The sequence below is a fragment of the Athene noctua genome, chromosome 6 (genome assembly GCF_965140245.1).
Source record: "Athene noctua chromosome 6, bAthNoc1.hap1.1, whole genome shotgun sequence".
Taxonomy (NCBI): domain Eukaryota; kingdom Metazoa; phylum Chordata; class Aves; order Strigiformes; family Strigidae; genus Athene; species Athene noctua.
Genome location: NC_134042.1, coordinates 7,496,571 through 7,515,720, shown reverse-complemented (window position 1 = coordinate 7,515,720; position 19,150 = coordinate 7,496,571). Strand labels below are relative to the sequence as shown.

General features: G+C 40.5%; 1 protein-coding gene across 1 annotated transcript in view; it reads right to left on the bottom strand.

Moving 5' to 3' along the window:
- Positions 1-937: 937 nt before the first annotated feature.
- The window catches only part of HSD17B12 (hydroxysteroid 17-beta dehydrogenase 12), a 91,352-nt gene continuing 73,139 nt past the window's right edge, over positions 938-19,150 (bottom strand). The window contains 4 exon segments of the mRNA XM_074909396.1: positions 938-2,614; positions 2,837-2,986; positions 9,340-9,405; positions 14,229-14,310. Coding sequence (XP_074765497.1) covers positions 2,510-2,614; positions 2,837-2,986; positions 9,340-9,405; positions 14,229-14,310 — 403 coding nt within the window. The 3' untranslated portion in view covers positions 938-2,509.

The following is a 19,150-nucleotide window of genomic DNA, read 5'->3' as shown; positions in this document are numbered from 1 at the left end:
ATTCATGTAACTCCCCAAAAGTACACACCTGTTTCCAGAGGATGTAACACACGTTAATACATTGCCCAAGCGTGCTAAAATCTGGTGAAGGGTCTCTGAGGGGCTCCCATGGGGGTTTTTGGTGGTCTGTGGTGATCCCGAGTGGTTGTTGAAGAGGTGTCTTGCTGTCCTTTCCATGAACTCTGAGGGTTTTTTCATATATGGCCTTGCCTTGGCTCATTGCTCTGTCTGTAAAGTTTCTCAGCTTTCTTATCTTTGTCTACCACAGGTTGGTTTCTCTGCCCGGCCCAGGATGTACCCATCACAGTTGCAAAAATTATATCCTTGGGTGCATTCTTATCTGAGGCCCCTTACAGCAACGAGCACCAACTGCTGGCAGGTATCAAGGGTACTTCAAAGTACATCGGGACGCTACTGAATACATGTTCTCTCAATCACTGAGGTAAGCAGACATTCAAAACAAAAGTCAAGGAAATTTAGGTTAAAAAGTGATTCCCTGCCGCAGTTTGGAAAATAAAAGACCTAAGAGGAAGCAGGAGAGTGGGAACCCCAACTGCAGCCTGCCAGGGTGGAGGCAAAGCGAGCACGGGCTCCACCAGGGCACCCTGGCTTCAGTGCTAATTGGATATGCACACTGTTCCCCTTGGACATTATCTTTCCAAACACCTTCAACAGCTAGAAAATTGTTATTTGGGAAAAAAATATTTCTTATTAATAGCCTAATAGTTCTAATTAACAGTTTATTTTGTGTTCCAGTGATTTTAAAAGATCAGCACTGTAAAACAGGTAACTGCCTGGAAGACAGATTATTAAAAGCTCTAGTTTTGGCATATGAAAGTACAGTAATTTTCACTGCATTATTATATATGATAAAGGACAAGCAGGCATTTGAATGTACAGGTAAACATTTTAAGGGAAAAACCAAAACATTGGAAAGTCAGAGTAAATTTCATTTTATTTGTTTTACAAAGTCAAAAACATACAGTGTGTTTAGTCCAATGCTTCCACATCAGATCCAGAGCAAACCAAGTCATGTGCTCTTACAGAACTAATACCACTGACTTCACCATCCCTGTTCCAAAAAATTAAGAAAACTATGGGATAGGATCTGCGTCTCAGATTTGATCAGCACCATTGCATCGGTATTCAGGTTTTTTCAATGTACAGAAATGTTAGCCCCAAATCATGTCTCAGTACAACATAATTTACTTCAAAATCAGAGCTTGAAATTATTCTTTCGAGGACAGAAAACAACCTCCACTCTTCAACCATAGGAAGTCACCACAGAAAACATGGATAGCTGCTTGCAATTTGATTTGCCTTTTAAGTTTCAGTACACTTTAGGTTTATAAAAAGGAATGTTAAGAGACCAAAATCTTTATTTAAAGAGTAGGTAAACACAGACAACAGCAGTGCAGATTTCTCATATTCTCTGATCCCTCTCTCCTGGAGTTAACTTCAGCCTCACTGGAGCACTCTGTGTTGGAACAGACAAATCAGTTAATTTAAATTAGAAATGTTCTTCATTTAAAGAAGTTTACTGGTTCTCATTTTTAAAGTGGTCTCAAATATTCAGGATTCACATTTCAAAGGGCCTCACCAAAAAGACAGACCGATACATACTTGAAAAAGAATTTAACCATCATGGCTAACAAGGAGAGTAACTAATTTCAAGCTCTGCATTTAAAGTGCCCATAATCTTTTACATAGCAACCAGCACGTAACACATAATTTGTGACATTTATCTACATTGTGTTATCACCACCTATTACAAAGAGCAGGCACTGAACTTTTAAAAATGTTATTACAAATTGTAAAGATTACATATTACTGAAAAGTGAGAATCCATATCCAAGAACCAAGAATTTAAATACCTTTTGCAATGTTATTTTATGTATATATTTATAGATGAGCAATTACACTTATTTTGGTTTTAGGCTTGTTACCCTCAAGTTCATAACCAAAAATCATGCTGGACCGTGTAAGCAGGGGAGCACCCACGAGCTGGCTGACAATGCAGAGTCATTGCAAGTACCCAAAACCTGAGCTGGGAAAATGTTACACTGTCAATGGTGCTAGGTTACCTTTTTAAATAAATACGCTCCCTTCCCGCCCCTGCCCACCTGTCCAGGAATATGCGAGAACGACGTTTTTTCTGCCCTTCACCTATGCACACAACACACAGGTGTGATGGACACCATATAACCAAGCTGCTCCTCAACAGCACAATGTCTGATTGAGTCCATGTAAGTATTTCTTACAGCACAGTGCAATTTTAGTCAGAAGCACTTCTCCCCTCATAATATCTAAGAACAAATAAAGCCTATTATTAAATCACTATTAGAAGTCAAGTCTTGTTTCTCCCATATTCTCAAAACAAGACTGGTTTGCTTGTTAGAAAGTTACACCTATGACTGAAGACGTTTAAAACATTAGGTCTACTCAGTGCTGCAGCGTGGGTATGGAACCTGCAGGAGTCCCAGGCTTCTGAGATCAAGTTGCCTTCAACTTAATTCTTCTTTATTTTTTTCAGATAACGAGCCCGTATTTGTTTGTTGTAGTTCATGATGAAATTAATGGTAGTAGATGTAGGCAGAAGAGAGAAGAGCCATCCCTAGGAAAAAAAAAAAAAAAAAGAGGGGGAGGGAAGTCTCAGCTTTTTATAGCCTGTACTAAGTGAAATCTAACAGTTACCAGCACACACAAATAATACCAAGTTATGATTAGAAGTTAAAGAACAAAAATATTTAACATTCAAAATTATTCTTTAATCTTCTTCCACAATAAACACATAGAAAGGACATTCCAGATGCTTACGTTTTCCAAGGTGACTTACTATGAGAGCGTGGGGTAGGTACCCGTTGGTGCGGGACTGCAGGCCCACCGTGCCCAAGGCAGCTCTGACGTACGTTTCAGGGGTGGGTTTATCAAAGGTCGGCGTGCGGATTTTGGACGATTTTGTTACCACGTAATACGGTAGAACGCTCTGCATGTAGGAAAGATCATGTTAAGCAGAGAATGCTTTCAGATTAACTTAACAGATCCGTCAAGGAACTAAAATCATTGCAGTTAGATAACCTGCATACTGAATTCTGGCTTAAGGTAGCCTTCTTTTCAATTCTAAGATCACAATGTACAGTATCAAAATCATTTGTAATCAGAATCTTGTGGGCCACATTTGGAACGATGGTTCAGTGGTCTCTTGACAGTCAGCATCCCCAGCTGGGGCCCTAAAAAACAACTGTTGCAAGCATATGGATGAAAAGCCTTTCTTACAATTTGTCTTCAAAGTACAAAACTTCTTTCCAGTTGTTTAACAGAAAATGCTGTAGTATTGCTTCTCTGTAATAAACCCCAATGTTTGCCTGGGAAGGAGGTGCAGAACCCAAGACAGAGATTTTATAGTTGAGTAACAGCTCCTCAGTTTGGCACCTGAACAGAGAGAAACATGAGGGCAGGAGGAAGGAGGAGAAAAGGGAACCCCAGGAGACTTGGAACATGGAGCTTTTAGCTCCACAGGAGGGCTCAGAGGAAGAAGGTGGTGTCGGTACCTCAGTGGAAGACCTCGAGGACAGAAGAAAGGATGAAGAAACGGAGCACAACTAATGGGCTTTTATAGCAATGTTTGGAAGAAACAAAAAAAAGTGATGTGGATCTCAGAACTACCTGGCCCTGGCACAATGGAAGAGGTAAGAGGAAGTGGCATGGGTATATTGTTGACAGAGGGACACTAGTACCACAGAGGTAGGACAAGATAGGCCTGGGGGATCCAAAACCACATTCCACCTATCCCCAGCTCACACCACAGGAGAAGGAAAGGGAAGCACTTGTATATGTGTACACTAGGAAGCAATCCTCTCTCCTCATAGTCATGGATTTGGCATTGCTTTCAACTTGTCCTTGATCTAGGCCTCTAAAAAAAAAAAATAAATAATCGAAACACCCCTGGTCTGTAGCCACTTAATCAGTTATTAAACACACCAGATCTCACAAGCTTCAAAACCTTAGCAACACTTTGACAAGGATCTGACAAGACACTGTCTGTGGCTGTACTACTCAGTACACTCTCACAGACTGTTGAGCCAGTGTGCACATTTCAGCAGGTATCTGACCCCCACAAACAGGAAGCATTGCTATGTCTGCTCATTCCTCCACTTCAGAGCATTTAAACTATGCACTTCTCTCTATAAATAGGACTTTCAATAATATACTGCATGAGTCCAATTTCAAGTTTTGGGTCCAGAATGTGAGTCCCATCCATTTTTCAGATTACATTTCTAAACTGAATCACTAGTTTGGTGTTTTAAAAAATGAAAACAATTCTATGCTTCTTATTCATCACTAAATTATATCTGCCACACAGAGTGGCATGATAGTTATGATTTATTTTCTGTCTTCCTCTGCTCAAAACAGACATTGTAAGTGAACTGCACTACCCAGTTAGGCCACTGGATAGCATGAAGGGGCAAACAATTCTGCATGAGGATGCCTGAAAAAGCAAGCTTACAGTAGCGCTACTGGTTAGCTATGAATCCATAGACTTCAAGGCACACAGAAGCATGGATTACACAACATTTTTTTTTCCCTCTCAAATGCTCTTCAGAAAACAGAGACAGGTATTTAATTTCAGAGACATTAGATTTACCATCTTCCTATTAACTGCCATATTTTAACAGCTATGAAGAGACCTTGCTGAATCCATTAAGTTAGTTTTCCCCCTTCTTCCTCCCCACAAGGAGGCTCAGACATTCATGCACCATATCTAAAACTGGCATGACAGATTTTAAATAAATTCACTGCTTAATGTCGTTTAGCATTTTGCATTCAGACAAATATAACCCACACTACATGGACAAGTAACTGCATAGAAAATTCCTTGTCCTTAGCCAGGGAAAGCCTAGCCTGCTCTCCATTTCAAAACATGCCTTAAAAATAGCTTGCGTCTATACAATGTCTCTTGCTCGCTCAAAACATTTGCTACTGCTTACAGCTCTGATGCTTATTAAAATTGCCTGGCACTCATTGGGGTCTTGAATGTTGTATTGATGCAAGAAGTCAGATCTCAAGTCCTGGAACAGAAGCCTCTACTAATTATGCTACAGTCCCATGAAAATAAGCCCCCAAGTCAGAAGAGCTTGTTTATACAACTTTATCACTTATTTCACCCTACTACTAAAAAAGGCCTGAACTCTCAGGTATTCCCAAGGAAGTTTCTTTCCATTTCTTTGTGGGGAAAAGGAGAGCGGAGACATAAAGGGGAAATGGAAGAGTTGCATCATCCAAAGCTGACCTGTACAGAAAGCTAAAAAACAAAGTTAAAAAGCTTTGGAGGAAGGAAGGCAATGACATTAAGCCATTAACCTGGTGCCAGCACACTTTTGTGAATACCTGGGTTTGTTCAGTGTGGTGAAAAAGAGACCTGCCTAACATTATTTCAAGAACAGTTATGAAGATGAGAGCCAAACTTCTCTTGGTAGTGTTAGTTAGAATAACTAGAGGTGAAACTGTCCATTTTGGCTGTGGACTGTCAGACTGGACACTAGTGAGAAAGTCTTTTGCAGTACAACACTCAAACAGGCTGTCCAGAGAGATCACAGCATCCCTGCCATTGAAGGTTTTCAAGGTTTGGCTGGATAAAAGCCCATGACCGAGTGTCAGCAGTGATCCCACTGCTAACTGCTAGGCACTCCCACTGCTAGGAGAGCAGGAGGTTAGACTAGAAAACTTCATACAGCAATCCCTTCAAACACACACTTGCATGATTTTCACAGAATCACAGAATACCAGGTTGGAAGAGACCTCAGGGATCATCTGGTCCAACCTTTCTTGGCAAAAGCACAGTCTAGACAAGATGGCCCAGCACCCTGTCCAGCTAGTGCCTGATGCTGGGGAATCCAACACTTCCCAGGGGAGATTATTCCAGTGGATGATTGTTCTCATTGTGAAAAACCTTTCTTTTGTGTCCAGACTGAATCTCTGCAGAAGTAACTTGTACCCATTACCCCTCATCTTCTCCATTTGATTCCTTATAGAAAGGGAGTTTCCATCTTCTTTGTAGCCACCCTTTAAACAATGGGACATGGTGATAAAGTCTCCCCTAAGCCTTCTCTTCTCAAGGCTGAACAAACGCAGTTCTCTCAGCCTTCCCTCACGTGTCAGGCTGCCCAGTCCCCTGACCATGTTTGTGGCCCTTCTCTGGACCCTCTTCCAGCCTGGCCACATCTTTTTTTCACAGAACTGAACACAGTACTCCAGGTGTGGCCTGACAAGCACTGGGTGGGATAACGACTTTATCTCTGCTGGTGATGCCCTTGTTGATGCAACCCAGCACCCCATTGGGTTTCTTTGCCACAGCAGCTCACTGTTCACCCGTATGGAGATTGTTGTCCATGGTGGACAACATGGATCTACCCACAGAACTACTCCCCAGCTGGGTTGATCCCAGCCTGTGCTGCACTCCTGGATTATGTGGCCCCAGTGCAAGACCTTACACTTGTCCATGTTGAACCTCATCAGGTTCTTGTTAGCCCACTCCTCCAGCCTACCCAGCTCTCCCTGCAGGGTGCTCTCCTTTCTGGAGTGTCCACTTCCTCGCTCAGTTTGGTACCATCAGCAGTCTTCATCAGGGTACACTTGTTCCCATAATCCAGATCACTTGTAAGATAATAAACAGCGCTGGGCCCAATATCGATCCCTGGGGGACCCCACTTGGGACAGGCTGCCAGTTTGAAAAGCAGCAATTTCCCACCCCCCTCTGGGTGCATCCTACCAGCCAGTTCCTCACCCACCCACAGACCACTTGTCTAGGCCGTAATGCATCGCTTTCTCTAGGAGGAGGCTGTGGGGAACTGTATGAAAAACCTCAGAGAAATCCAGGCAGACAATGACCACCTCTCACCCCACATCAACCAAGCAGGTCACTGTGTCGCAGGAGGTGATCAGGTTTGTCAAGCACGATTTGCCCTTGGTGAGTCTGTGCTGGCTTTTCCCAATCACGTGCTTCATCTGACTTGTGATAGCCCCCAGGAGGATTTGTTCCATAACATTCCCAAGGCTGATGGGTTTATAATTTCCTGGATCCTCCTTTAAGCCCTTCTGGTAGATGGGGGTGACATTAGCCTTCTTCCAGTCTTCTGGGACATTCCTCAATCTCCACAACTTCTCACAGGTTATGGAAAGCAGCCTTGCAACATCAGCCAGTTTCTTAACACCCTTGGGTGGATAATCTACTTGTAGGGCTCAAGCTCCTGTCATAGTTCACACACCCACTCTTTCTTCACTGACAGTGGGTCTGTGTTTGCACCAACTTGGATTTTTATTCCCAAGCCCTTGGGGCCCAGCAGTGCTGGGAAAGACAGAGGTGAAGAAAGCGTTGAGAACCCCTGCCTTTTCAGCATTGTTTGTGACTAAATTCATCCCTCCTGTTAAACAGTGGGCTAATATTCCCCTTCTGTTTCTGCTTGCTGTTTACATGCCTGAAGAACCCTTTCTTGTAGTTTTTGACATCTCTGGCTTTTCTGTGATCTGATATTTTACATAGTGGATATGGTAGAAGAAAGCAGGTAATTAAAGTTTTTACTGTTATAGTTTTGCATAGTAATGATGCATAGATGGAAAATGCCAATAATTAACGTTTTAAAAAGGGAGTAAAGGAAAGGGGTAAAAACTAAGCAATATTTTTTAGACATATTCAAAGAGCAAAAGTTTCAGAAGAGTCTGCAGAAACTGTTCAGGGAGAGAGTTTTCCAAGAGAGTCTTGAGAGAAGTCCTTGTCATCATCTTCCTCATTTCTTCTCTTTTTGCCCAATTCTTTCTCTCCATGTAAACACACATGGAATTTTAACCTATGCTATTACTGTGCTTCTTCTGTAAAATTAAGCAGGCCTGTGAGCCAGAAAGAGCATATTTTTAGTCTAAAGATGGCTACATTGCAGTAAAAGCACTATATACTATCAAAGCTTTCACAGAGAAGGCTATCCGCTTGCACAACACTGATATGCCTTAGGTTGAACTTCAGAAATTGGTAAAATCTCTCCCCCACTTTGTTTCTGCTTCTCATCCAGTGGCACTCTGCAGGTACTGGCATGGTTAAAGTTAACTGTTTTAAATAGTGATCTCAGCTGGAAGTACAAGTCTAGAATTAAAGTGCTATGCTTCTGAAGGTCACAGAGATAACTTCAAAGAATCTAAGGGGGATGCAGTCTTCCTAAGGGCTTGAAGGAGATACGTCAGCTACTCTTCACAGGAAGGTACTTGTAATATTCATTAGTGGTTTATAGTGACTTAGGCTGGAACAAGACGACAAGGACATGGACTGCAATAAAATTAGCATAACAAATTGAAGCTGTGACAGCTATTGGTCATCAGGCCCACATAACTCAGATGGCAATTCACTGTCTACATTTAGGGGCAAAACCGCAGTGCTGTCAGGAATTCAGCGCCCTTAGCCAACGTGGGAGTTACAAAAAGACAGCTTACCACCACCTCTGAAGTTCTGTACAGCAAAACATAACTGTTGTTAAAGAAAGCGAGGTTTAACTCTTCATTTGTTTATGATGTTGAAAATGTAAGACAAGTGTAATAAGTAATGAAAAACTCAGTGTTTGCAACCAAAGCTGGAAATTTCAGCTACGTTTTGGAAGCAAACACTAGGAGAGTAGTGATATTAAAATGATATTATTAGAGAAGTGATATTAAAGCAAAATCCCATGAAGCGGTGAGAGACTGGCTTGATTTGGTTTTATGCCCCATCAAAAATAATTAAAGCTGTGGAAAGTAAACAAATGGGGGGGAGGGGGGGGTGGGAACCAGGACTCATTAGCAAAGTGGAAACCCAGCACTAAAGAAAATTACATCAGTCCATTACATACAAAGGGTCTTGGAGGCTTTTGTTTCTTCTTGCTACTGTGCCTACACCAGCAGCTGATTCACTGACACTGCAGGGACTGCTACTATTCTAGTCTTTTGAGCAGTTACCCACTGAATCTCTGTACAAATGCATTCCAAAAGTGCATTCCAGTAGATGAAGTTGTACAAAGATGTATTCTACAGTTGCACACAGTTTTATGGAATATTTTGTACTTAAAGGTTCAATTACCATCATCAGCTAAAAAAACCAACCCCAACCAACACACACACAAACCAACCATGGGTTTTTTGTTGCTTCAAGAGGCATTGTTTCAGAGTCACTTAGGAAGGCTGCTAATGGGATCAAAGGAAACCCTTATCCTTAATCTGTATCACATATTCATGAATAAGAGAGTATGTTGATTCCCTTTTGTTACGCAGACACCAATGTTGCTGTGGTAACCACACTTACATGAAACAAACTCTACTCACCTGCACAAAGATGCCCTTGCTCTTGTATTCTGCATGGAGGCCTTGGGAGAAGAAATCGATAAAAGCCTAGAGAGAAAAGAAGGGAAACATGAAGCATGCTACACGTTAAAATGGAAACCATAGTTTGCAGGTTTTTGCAAGCATATCTGAATCACTATTTAGAGTTCCTGTTTGCAAAATGAAAAACCTCAGGTTTGCAAAGAAACTTTGCATATTAGAGCAATGCCACCTGAATAGCAACACTACGCTTACAAAGTATTTTTTCGGAAGTGAGGCTCAGTCTAAACAAATAAACCCCTTTTTAATTTAGAAGGAAAAGGAACTAGTTTTGTTACATAAAGCCTAGTTAAGAGAAAATACAACTTTGTAGATTCACTACTTATGTCATCATCTTAAACTTTTTTTAAAAAATTGATTTAAGTGGGTTTCTCTCATGCATGGCTTTTAAAACATCATATTTAAATACTTTGTCTTCCACCTTTACACTTTTAAGAAATGCCACACTAAGGTGATACTTCTTCCTAGTCTTGAAGTCCACCTCCACAGATTCTCTTCCAAATTTCTGGAAGTTTTGGAAGCTATAAGACTAAAAGTTTAAAGAAAGAAGTGACAGGCCTTAAAAGGTGGATGCTAGTACCTGCCTTCAAGATGTCCTCACATGTGATACAGCCACCTCCATAACCATACAAGAATGTACTGTCCTAATAACCTAAGGCTACTCAGTAGTTCAAACCAGCACAGATTCCCCCTCCCCAAGTTCTTCTAAATCACCTTTCCACTTCTCCCTCCTGCAGTTCAGTGAGACAAAATATCAGGTTCTGCTACAGTTTCTTGTTTTAGTGAAACAATACAGACAAGTAGGATGAATGGAGTACCTTCAACTGAAGGAACTAAACTATGTTATCCATGCTTGAAGCTAAAATAAATACTAAATACATTAATTAAAGTATTTAAGAAGCAGTTGCTTCAGACTGGTTTCAAAACAGACAGCAAAGCTCTAGTATTGCCCCTGCCTTACAGCCTTCCTTTAGTCACCATGTCACCAGTGGATTAATACAAGGCCTAACTGAAACCATCACTTGAAGTTTGCAGTGCCCAGTGGTTTTTTTTTATCAAGGTTATCCCACTGAACTCAGCCCACACAAGCAGCAACAGACACACTCCCACACTACTGGGCTATTTCTATACATGCTCTTCTGAGCATACACAAGATCTGAAAGAAAACTAGATTTTGCTGTGTAGCAGATAGGTCCCTTTATTCTTCAAGTTGCATGTACAAGCTAGAAGGAGGCTCATTAAACCAAAAAAGCTTATCTTCTGTCCAACTGTTTTTTCCTTCTCCCTTTCCCCCAAATGTAATGAAATTCAGTACTCAATGAGAATGAGACTCTGAAAAGTCTGGTCTAGCAGCAACGACTCAAGTGAGCTGGCCATTCTATTTGAACAGTAAGTCACTTGCACAGACATGCCAATAGCTCAGTGCAGTCTCTGAACACAGTTGCCAAATAAACTCTGTGCAGTTATCACACATACATCAATAATATATTAAAAATAAATTTTAAAAACTGTAGTTTTAATCAAAGTGCTTTGATCATTTAAATTTCTAGCTGTTTTTACATTGCAAGAGTCCTGAAATCAGTTACTGCTCCAAATATGGAGAGACAGTATAAAAAAGACTGCCATCTCTACTGGTTGCAAAGAGCTTGCAATAAAGAGAATGTTCATGTCATGTAAGGAGAAAAAGCAACTTCCAGCATTCAAATAAGGTTTGGAGTTTCTATTCTTTAATTTATTTCAAGACAAGTTGGGTTTTCTACTTCCAGACATTCAAGCCCATCAACAACCTTTAACTTAAAACAGTTTTAAGAATGTTCTCTAAGTAAACATCCCCTGAATAAGCAGAGAAGCATCACGTGCAAGAAAATTTGTTCTCCTTGGATATTCAGTAACAAAGCCAAGACATGGCGGGGGGGGGGGGGGGGGGGGGGGGGGAGGATAAATGCATTTCTTTTCTCATTAGTATTAATGAAGGTAGATAGGTAAACTTGTCAAAAAATAGGACTCCGATTTCTTTAAAAGTGTCTCGTTTCATTGTAAAATAGGGAATTCTCTACTGGAAGGTTAAAGAGTAGGACTGCATCTGTTCCTGACAATTAGCCAAAACCATTGACTTAGACCTGAAGGATACTATGCTTTAAACCTTCACCCTCTATATAGATGAGGAAAAAAACCCTAGAAATTGCAGCTACAGTCTTTCTATAGCTACATTAGGGAGTCACTTTCATGCTTACTAATCTTGCTGTGGTAGAAGATGAGCAGTGCTGAGAACAGGCAGATTACTTAACCTGTAATTGAGTTTCTTAGGGGGAAGGGAAGAAATATTTGAGATTCTCATTGAAAAAAGACTAACCAAAGCAATGTAAGGCATATTATCACTAAAATCAGAAGCTCAATTCTTTCCATAAAGCTGAAGGCACTGTCACAATGAAAGTGACCTTTTGTATTAAAACAAAGAACTGTGCTCTCAGGAAACACTCTTTCAAAGAGCAAATTTTATCAGCTAAAACTAATTCAGGCTTTCATGATTTCTAAACTTAAATATCCCCTCCTTTACTATGAATAAAACAGTGTGCCTCGATTCCTTTCTGGAAATATGAAGATGTTACTGAGAGTCTAGAGGAAACAGATCTGTTCTGACATGAATGACACTACTGAAAGTGTCTTCATACTGTCAAGGTTCTGCTTGGGACTCTGAAATCCTTTAAGTATTTAAGGTAACTACCAAGTGTGCCTGTGCCTGGAAAAAGCCGTAGTGCCATACTGCTTTAATAACAGTGTGAATGTCCCTTGCATTTAGTTTTATCACGTATACTTCAGTTCCATACTGTGTACCCGCATTCTGTTTTTACAGTGTTAACTGGAAATCTTTTAGGGGAACATTTTAGAAGCCCCTACAGAAGTCTTTGTAAAAAAAACCCCAAAGACTGCAGAAAGACAAAACTGTCCCAGTGACACAAAGAGAAACCACAGCAGATACATTTAACATGAAACGTAGATCTAGAGTAGTAACTTATGAACTGGTAAAATAAACCAAGCTATTGTGGAAGACAACTTTCACTAAAATGAGTGTTTGGCTAAGTGGGGAGCTTCTTGATGAACTAAAAATGAGCCTATGAGAGACAGAAACAGGAGAAGTAACAGAAGAGAAACATAAAACATTACTGGGTACTTAAGAATAAAATCCAAGCTAGGAAAAGACTAGCAAAGGACATGAAGGGTAGCAGTAAAGGATCCCTACAAGTACACTAGTTCCAAGAGGAATTTCAGAGAAATAGGGGTCTGTTGATGGATGAGGGAGACAACCTAGAGATAAAGGATAGAAAATGGTTAGTTAAGGTACTGAACACTTCTCTTGTCTTTGCACATGCCTCTGCATACACCGTTTTTGTTTAACAAAAGGGAAGGCAGAGGCAACAACAATTCAGGGACTATTCAGGGATGCTGAATGTATTCAGATCCACGGAGCCACCACGGATTCACTCAAGAGTGCTGAAAGAACTAGTCCGTATGTACACAAGTCTGCTGTCTGCAATATCTGAAAAACTGTGGAAACTAGAGGCAGTCTCTGACAACTGGAAGAGGGCTAAGATATCCCTCCTTGAAAAGGCAAGAATGACCCCGTCAGCTTTAACTCAGTTTGTGGAAAACTCACAGAGCCCTCCTCTTGGAATTCATTTCCAAGCACATAAAGGACAAGAAGATACATCAGAAACAGTCAACGCAGATTTACCAACAGCAAATTCCTTTCTACAATGGAGTGGACTAGCTTTGTAGATGAGGGAAATGGATTTTGAATCTATATGAACTATATGTGTGTGTGTATATATAGATATATTTTCACTTCAGTAAAGCGTTTGACACCACCTCCTGCAGCGTTCCCATTTGGAAGTCAAGCAGATATGTGCTGAAATGACAAACTGCTGGCCAGACTGAAAATTGGCTGGACCACCAGGCTCAAAGGGCCATGATTAATAGCTTGACATCTGGCTGATAATAAGCAGAGGACCCTACAGATCAATACCGTGGCCCATGTTCTTCAGTATCTCCTATCAGCAACCTAGATGATGACACAGAGCACACCCTCAGCAATTTTACAGGTGACAGCATTAAGATGAAGCAGCTGACACGACATAGCTTTAGTCCAGAGAGACCCTGATAAACTTGATTATTGTTAAACATCATGAGATTTCTCAACTGGCACAGAGTGAAGTGCAAATATCTGCATACAGAGTGGGATAATGCCACGCCTTAATTTTGGTTGAGTAGCAGCCCTGCTGCAAAGAACCCGGAATGGTGGCTGCCAGGGAGAAGATAAGCCAATAATCCACTCACTGCAAGAACATCAGATGACATACTGGGCTATGTTAGCAGGATGTATGGTCAGCAGATCAAGGGAAGTTCACTATTTGGTAATGACAAGGCACTGGAGCTCTACCCTTTCTCTTACCTGAACTGCTAAACTTAACACAACTAATAAAAAGGGAGGACAAACATTATCCCACAAAGTTTCAAAGTCAAAATAAAAAATCCTGTGAAACTCAGTCAATGTCCTTTTTCATCCTCGCACTAAGCTTGCTTGGTACACTAGCATCTTCTTCCACGTAAAAGTAGAACCCATGATGAAATACACAAAATAGTTGTTTCCATGCCAGTAAACACTTGCACTCATTTTTCTCTAGACCTTTCAGCTTCCACTGTTGGAATAATTTAAGTTAGGAACTCAGTACTTTTAGTTCATGAAAGCACCACTAGATGGACACCAAAACATTTAGTCCGGTAGCATTGGCTTAGGTTTGACACCTGATTTCAGTGTGGAAAAGAACACTTACCTTGGTTGCGGAGTAAAGAGTCAGCAATGCAGTTGGATACATCCCAGTAGCTGAGGAGATGTTCAGGACTACTCCTTTTGATCTGAAAGGCAGCAAAGATATATTATAATGAAATAAAAGAAACATCTTTCACGTTGCAAGCCTAAAGAAAGCCTTTAGGATGCAACTGAGATTAAGATCTGTTTAAAAACCTCAAGCAAATCCTAAATTTCACTTTACTAATATGATTTTAAGCACAATGTAAGTACTCAAGCATATGGTATAAATCAGGAACAACTCCAAGTTCAACACAGCAAGAGAATCAAGCTCTATACATACACACATACAGGCACACAAGGCTAAACTATGCAAAACTGATTGAGTGAAGCTGGCCCAAGTCCAAAAGGCAACTTCTAAATCTCAGGCTAAGGTGGCAGAAATGGCAACACAAATCTGTTGTATAGTTTACACTTTGATAATTGCTTTCATCTTCTATATGTTACTTCATGATGGATCTTCAAGATAGGAAGTATCTGAATCTACTGCTCAAATACAGAAATGTTTTAATATAGTATGGATGATATTCAGTGGATAACTACAGAAAATAGGAGTTATTTTACAGCTGTATTACAGTAACACTGAAGACAGTCCACAGTAACATTTTGGTAAGCTACCACCTGCTCTTCTAAGCACTTCTAAAGGATTTGCAGCTAGGACAGAAAGTAAGACTCCTGGATTTCCCAATCCACTGACTGATTTTGAGCGTGTCTGTTTCTGAGACTAGTTTTACCTACAGAACCAGATATATTATTTAGTGCTAGGTAGAAAGAAGAACTAGTTTTAAAAGCTTCAGGCAAATTAGGGCAAGTACGCGGTTAAAAGGTGCTACCAGACAGTCTAACACGGTGAAAGACACATCTCTGGTGCTTCTTACCCTGTAGTAAATAAATTCAAGCCAGTTTACCTGAACATACTAAGCATGCCAATGTTTAGGGCAGTGAGAACATTAACACAAGTAGGCATCATGCAGCTCAACTCCTGCAGATTCACCTATGAGTTTCTCATCATATTTGTTCATCTAGGTATACCCTATGCTGCTGCTACCACAATGATTCACGTAACCATCTTAAAAACAAACAGTTGAGTTTAAGTGACCGTTAAAAATTAAAACAATTAACTCTTTGAGAATCGTGACAATAGATTCAAACCAACATGGCTTCTGCCATGATAAAAAGCGTGAATTGCATCTGTGATTGATTCACCTCTAGGAATAGATGGCTAATGTGACAAAAAAGAATAATTTCAGTCATTCAGGATTTCAAACACCTTTGCCAAAGTTTGCTGTATTTTTCAGGAGTTATCTGCAAGACTTGGTTGGTGAAATAAAGTAGCGACGTGAATCAAACATGTAGCATATGTAGCATGGAAAAAGAAGATCACAAATTAATCATGAATTTTCACGACAGCAAAAGGTTAACAGTGGATGCCAGAAGATTTTCGTATCAAGACAGGTGGTGCTTGTGATATTTATTCATGAGCTCAAATGAGGATTAGCAGTGAAATGAGTATTCATGCAGTTTTTAAGAGATTACCAGATTGGAGAATACTATAAAGAAATTTTTTAAGAGCTCAGATTGCTATGTGAACAGACTACAGAACGGCAAATGAAAAAAATCAATATTAACAAAACCAATGATGCATACTAAAGAAAATAATGTGAATTAATCACAAACCTTGCAGGATTCTAAATCAACTATCCACTTCCTGGAAAACCTAAACAAAGTCAACAAGGAGTCCTCTCTTGTGCAGCAGTCACCAAAACCAGCCAGAGAGCAGCATGGTGAGAGGGACAGATCCACCACCACTGAAATCTTGTATTACAGTCTACGGAACACTTCTATCCCTCCAAATATAGGACACAAATATTAAGAACCCGATGATTTAAGAAAGGAAAAAAGAGGAAAAAAACCACAACACATCGATGAGGTGGAAAGATTTGTTCCAATTTAGCTATTTAAGAGACTATTAAAAGCAGCCATGATAAAAGTATACAGACTAATGAATGAGAAAGATCAAGACCTTGATTTATCCTCTCAGAATACAAAAAGAATGATGAGATTTATTTAAATGAAAGGCTGAAATTTAGATCTGATAAAAGGAAGTGAGTGCTCTTTTCATATCCAGACTACGGGAGTACTTGCCATAAAACTTAACTGAGGACAAAAGCTTAAGAGGATTCAAAAAAGGGTAAGCATTTTTATGGATAAACACGAGCCTCATGCTTCTGAAACAAACTGAAGCTTTAGAAGAGAGGCTGGCATTCAGGCTGTAAAGCACAGGTCTCGCCGCGCCTGGCTAGACTACAGCTTTCCAGCAGGAGTAGTGACCATCCTCTAAGTGCAGTGAATTAATGGTCTGACCCAGTGAAGAACACCCATGTGTTTTCCCTCTTGGAAACACAACAAATTAATAGCAGCCCCATGCAGAATCCCATGTATCAGGCTCTTTGAAGAGTCAATGCCACTGTGGGTTTTGTGGTTTGTGTTTTTTCTTTATAAAGAAAACAGTCCTAGCCATAAAAGCCCAAAACTTTAAACGTCCAGATAAAAGGAAACTGAGAAGCATGCCTGTGGGAGGAACACTTCTGATTACTCCAATTACAATTTTGCTTCTTAGAGGAACTGCAGAAGAAATGTTTTTAGGGAGGGATCTGAAGAACTACGCAAGCACTAGTGAAGCAAAAAGAAATTTTGGCTCCATCCAACTCAACTGTGTAGTTAATGAAAAAAAAAAAAAAAAAAGTTGGTCAAGATGAAGAGTATCAGGTCCACACCTTCACACCTCCCCATCATTCTACCTTAAGTGGTCCAGCGCAGGGAAGGCTATATTTAGCCATCTCTCTGTTGCTGTGGCAACCAGCGCCTGCTCCAGCTGCACGCCAAGTGGAAAGAGCAAGCTTCCTCTGTAATGTAATTATGCACTTGCTACTTCCCTGGCAATAAATACCATAGTTTGATATTTGTCTAGAAACAGTCAACTGATTTTTGTTGTTGTTGGGGTTTTTTGTTCCCAAAGATATCAAGCTTCGATTTTCAGTTCTATAAGCCTCCCACCTTAGACAGTAGCCTGAAAAATTTACAGAGGAACTGCTCATTTAAGTGTAATAGGAAGCTGCAGATTATAAATTGTCACTTTAAGTGTTCAGAGCGCAGGAAAGGAGCCACAGCAGAGAATCTAAACGCCATTACCAGAAGTGGCATTCATCTAATGCTGATATGTTTATTATAAATAAAAAGTAACAGACACACTAAGATGCAGTTTTGTTTTCTCCTTACAGACTTGGATGCAAAGCATGTAAAGTCTGCTCTATTTCTTTATTTGTCTTGTAATATATTGCCATAAAACCAACATTCAAATACATAAAAGCATGCACTATAGCTACCTGCAAGATGCTACAGCATGCTACGTCACATCTATCTACTCAACATGCTATCCGCCTTGAACAAGTGAGGAATAACGATGGGATTCCTAGTCTGGTTTCATTCTTGGAGCCTAGAGCCTTTTTTCCTAACCCACAGTCCCATACCAGAAATGTATGGTTGGCCCAAGGAGCTGCTGAGTACAGCTACCATTCATTCATGTCCTTGGATTCACTGGACATCCATATCCTCCTGTGGTTACAGACTCTTAGAGGTGTTAATGGCCTGTGAGCTATGACTATGCAGGAGTTGGCAGCTGCAGACATTGCTTCTGTGCACTGTAAACCCAACTGACTTCACAAAACCAAACAAAATGGAAGCTTTTTCAAATATTTTTCCCTGGGACAGAAACCAAGGCCTTCATTCAAATGGAGCAGTCATTTAAAGTGGTTCTTCACACACAGGAAAAGTTCAAGATGTGTACTTTTTTCTTTAAAGCACTATCAACCTTTTCTTTCCAAGCTTCATCTTGAACATTTACCCTCGAGATTCCTGAGGTAATCGTGTAGTCAGGAAAAGTGAAAAGAAACACGCATGGTGTGCTCAAGGGTAGTTAGAACCAGAACTCAGCAGGATCCTGGTTTGCCGCCTTCCATTCAAATCATCTTACCCAGGTTAACACGTAACAGAAAAACATACACAGGTTATTCTGTGAGTATACATCATTCTGTTCTGAGAAGCTGGAGACATCAATCAACTCTGCCAAGTGGATAACTACGACATTTCTTTAGATGAAGAAGAAACTGAGGGAAGAAATTGTTACAGCTTCAAAGTTCAAAAAATTGATAACAAACCAACATTAAATCCTTCAAAAGCAGAATGGCTTTGGTCACGTCAGCATCTTCAGAGGGCACTGGTTTCACAAAAGGCAGGTCCCTTTATCTATCAATAATAGCACATGGGCAAGGAGTAACTTTTGACTTACAAACCCTGAGTAGCTACCACCACTGTACAATAATCCTCATCCTCTACTCCAGCTTTAGTGGAAAATACACTGCTGCCCCAGAGCTCTGTCCTGGGTTGTCTTTTTTAATTCAAATCTCTTTACCTCAAATAAGCTCTTTCTTATCTCAAGATTGTTTAACTAAATATCTAAGCTCACCATCACCCTGATGTGCTAGATGTTGACTCCCATACTAGGTCTGACAGTTTATAGCCAGGGGAAACTTTGTTTTAGCTGGGAAACATTTGCTCTGCGCCTGTGCAACACCTGAAAAATTGAATCTTGATCTGCAGTGAAGACTCCCAGGTAGTGGGATGATGCAGGAAACACCGATTTTTTTCTTAATCTTTGTCAGATTTCGAGGTTTGCCCCATATTCGTGCTCCTCCTACAGTATTTATGTGGAGGCAATACCATGGTGACTGACATGCATGGTTCTACACAGCTTTCCTCAGTAATGCTGGTGTAGCTCACACCTGACCTAGGAGACACCCCAGCAAGCTGGGGTTAGCACCACAACAG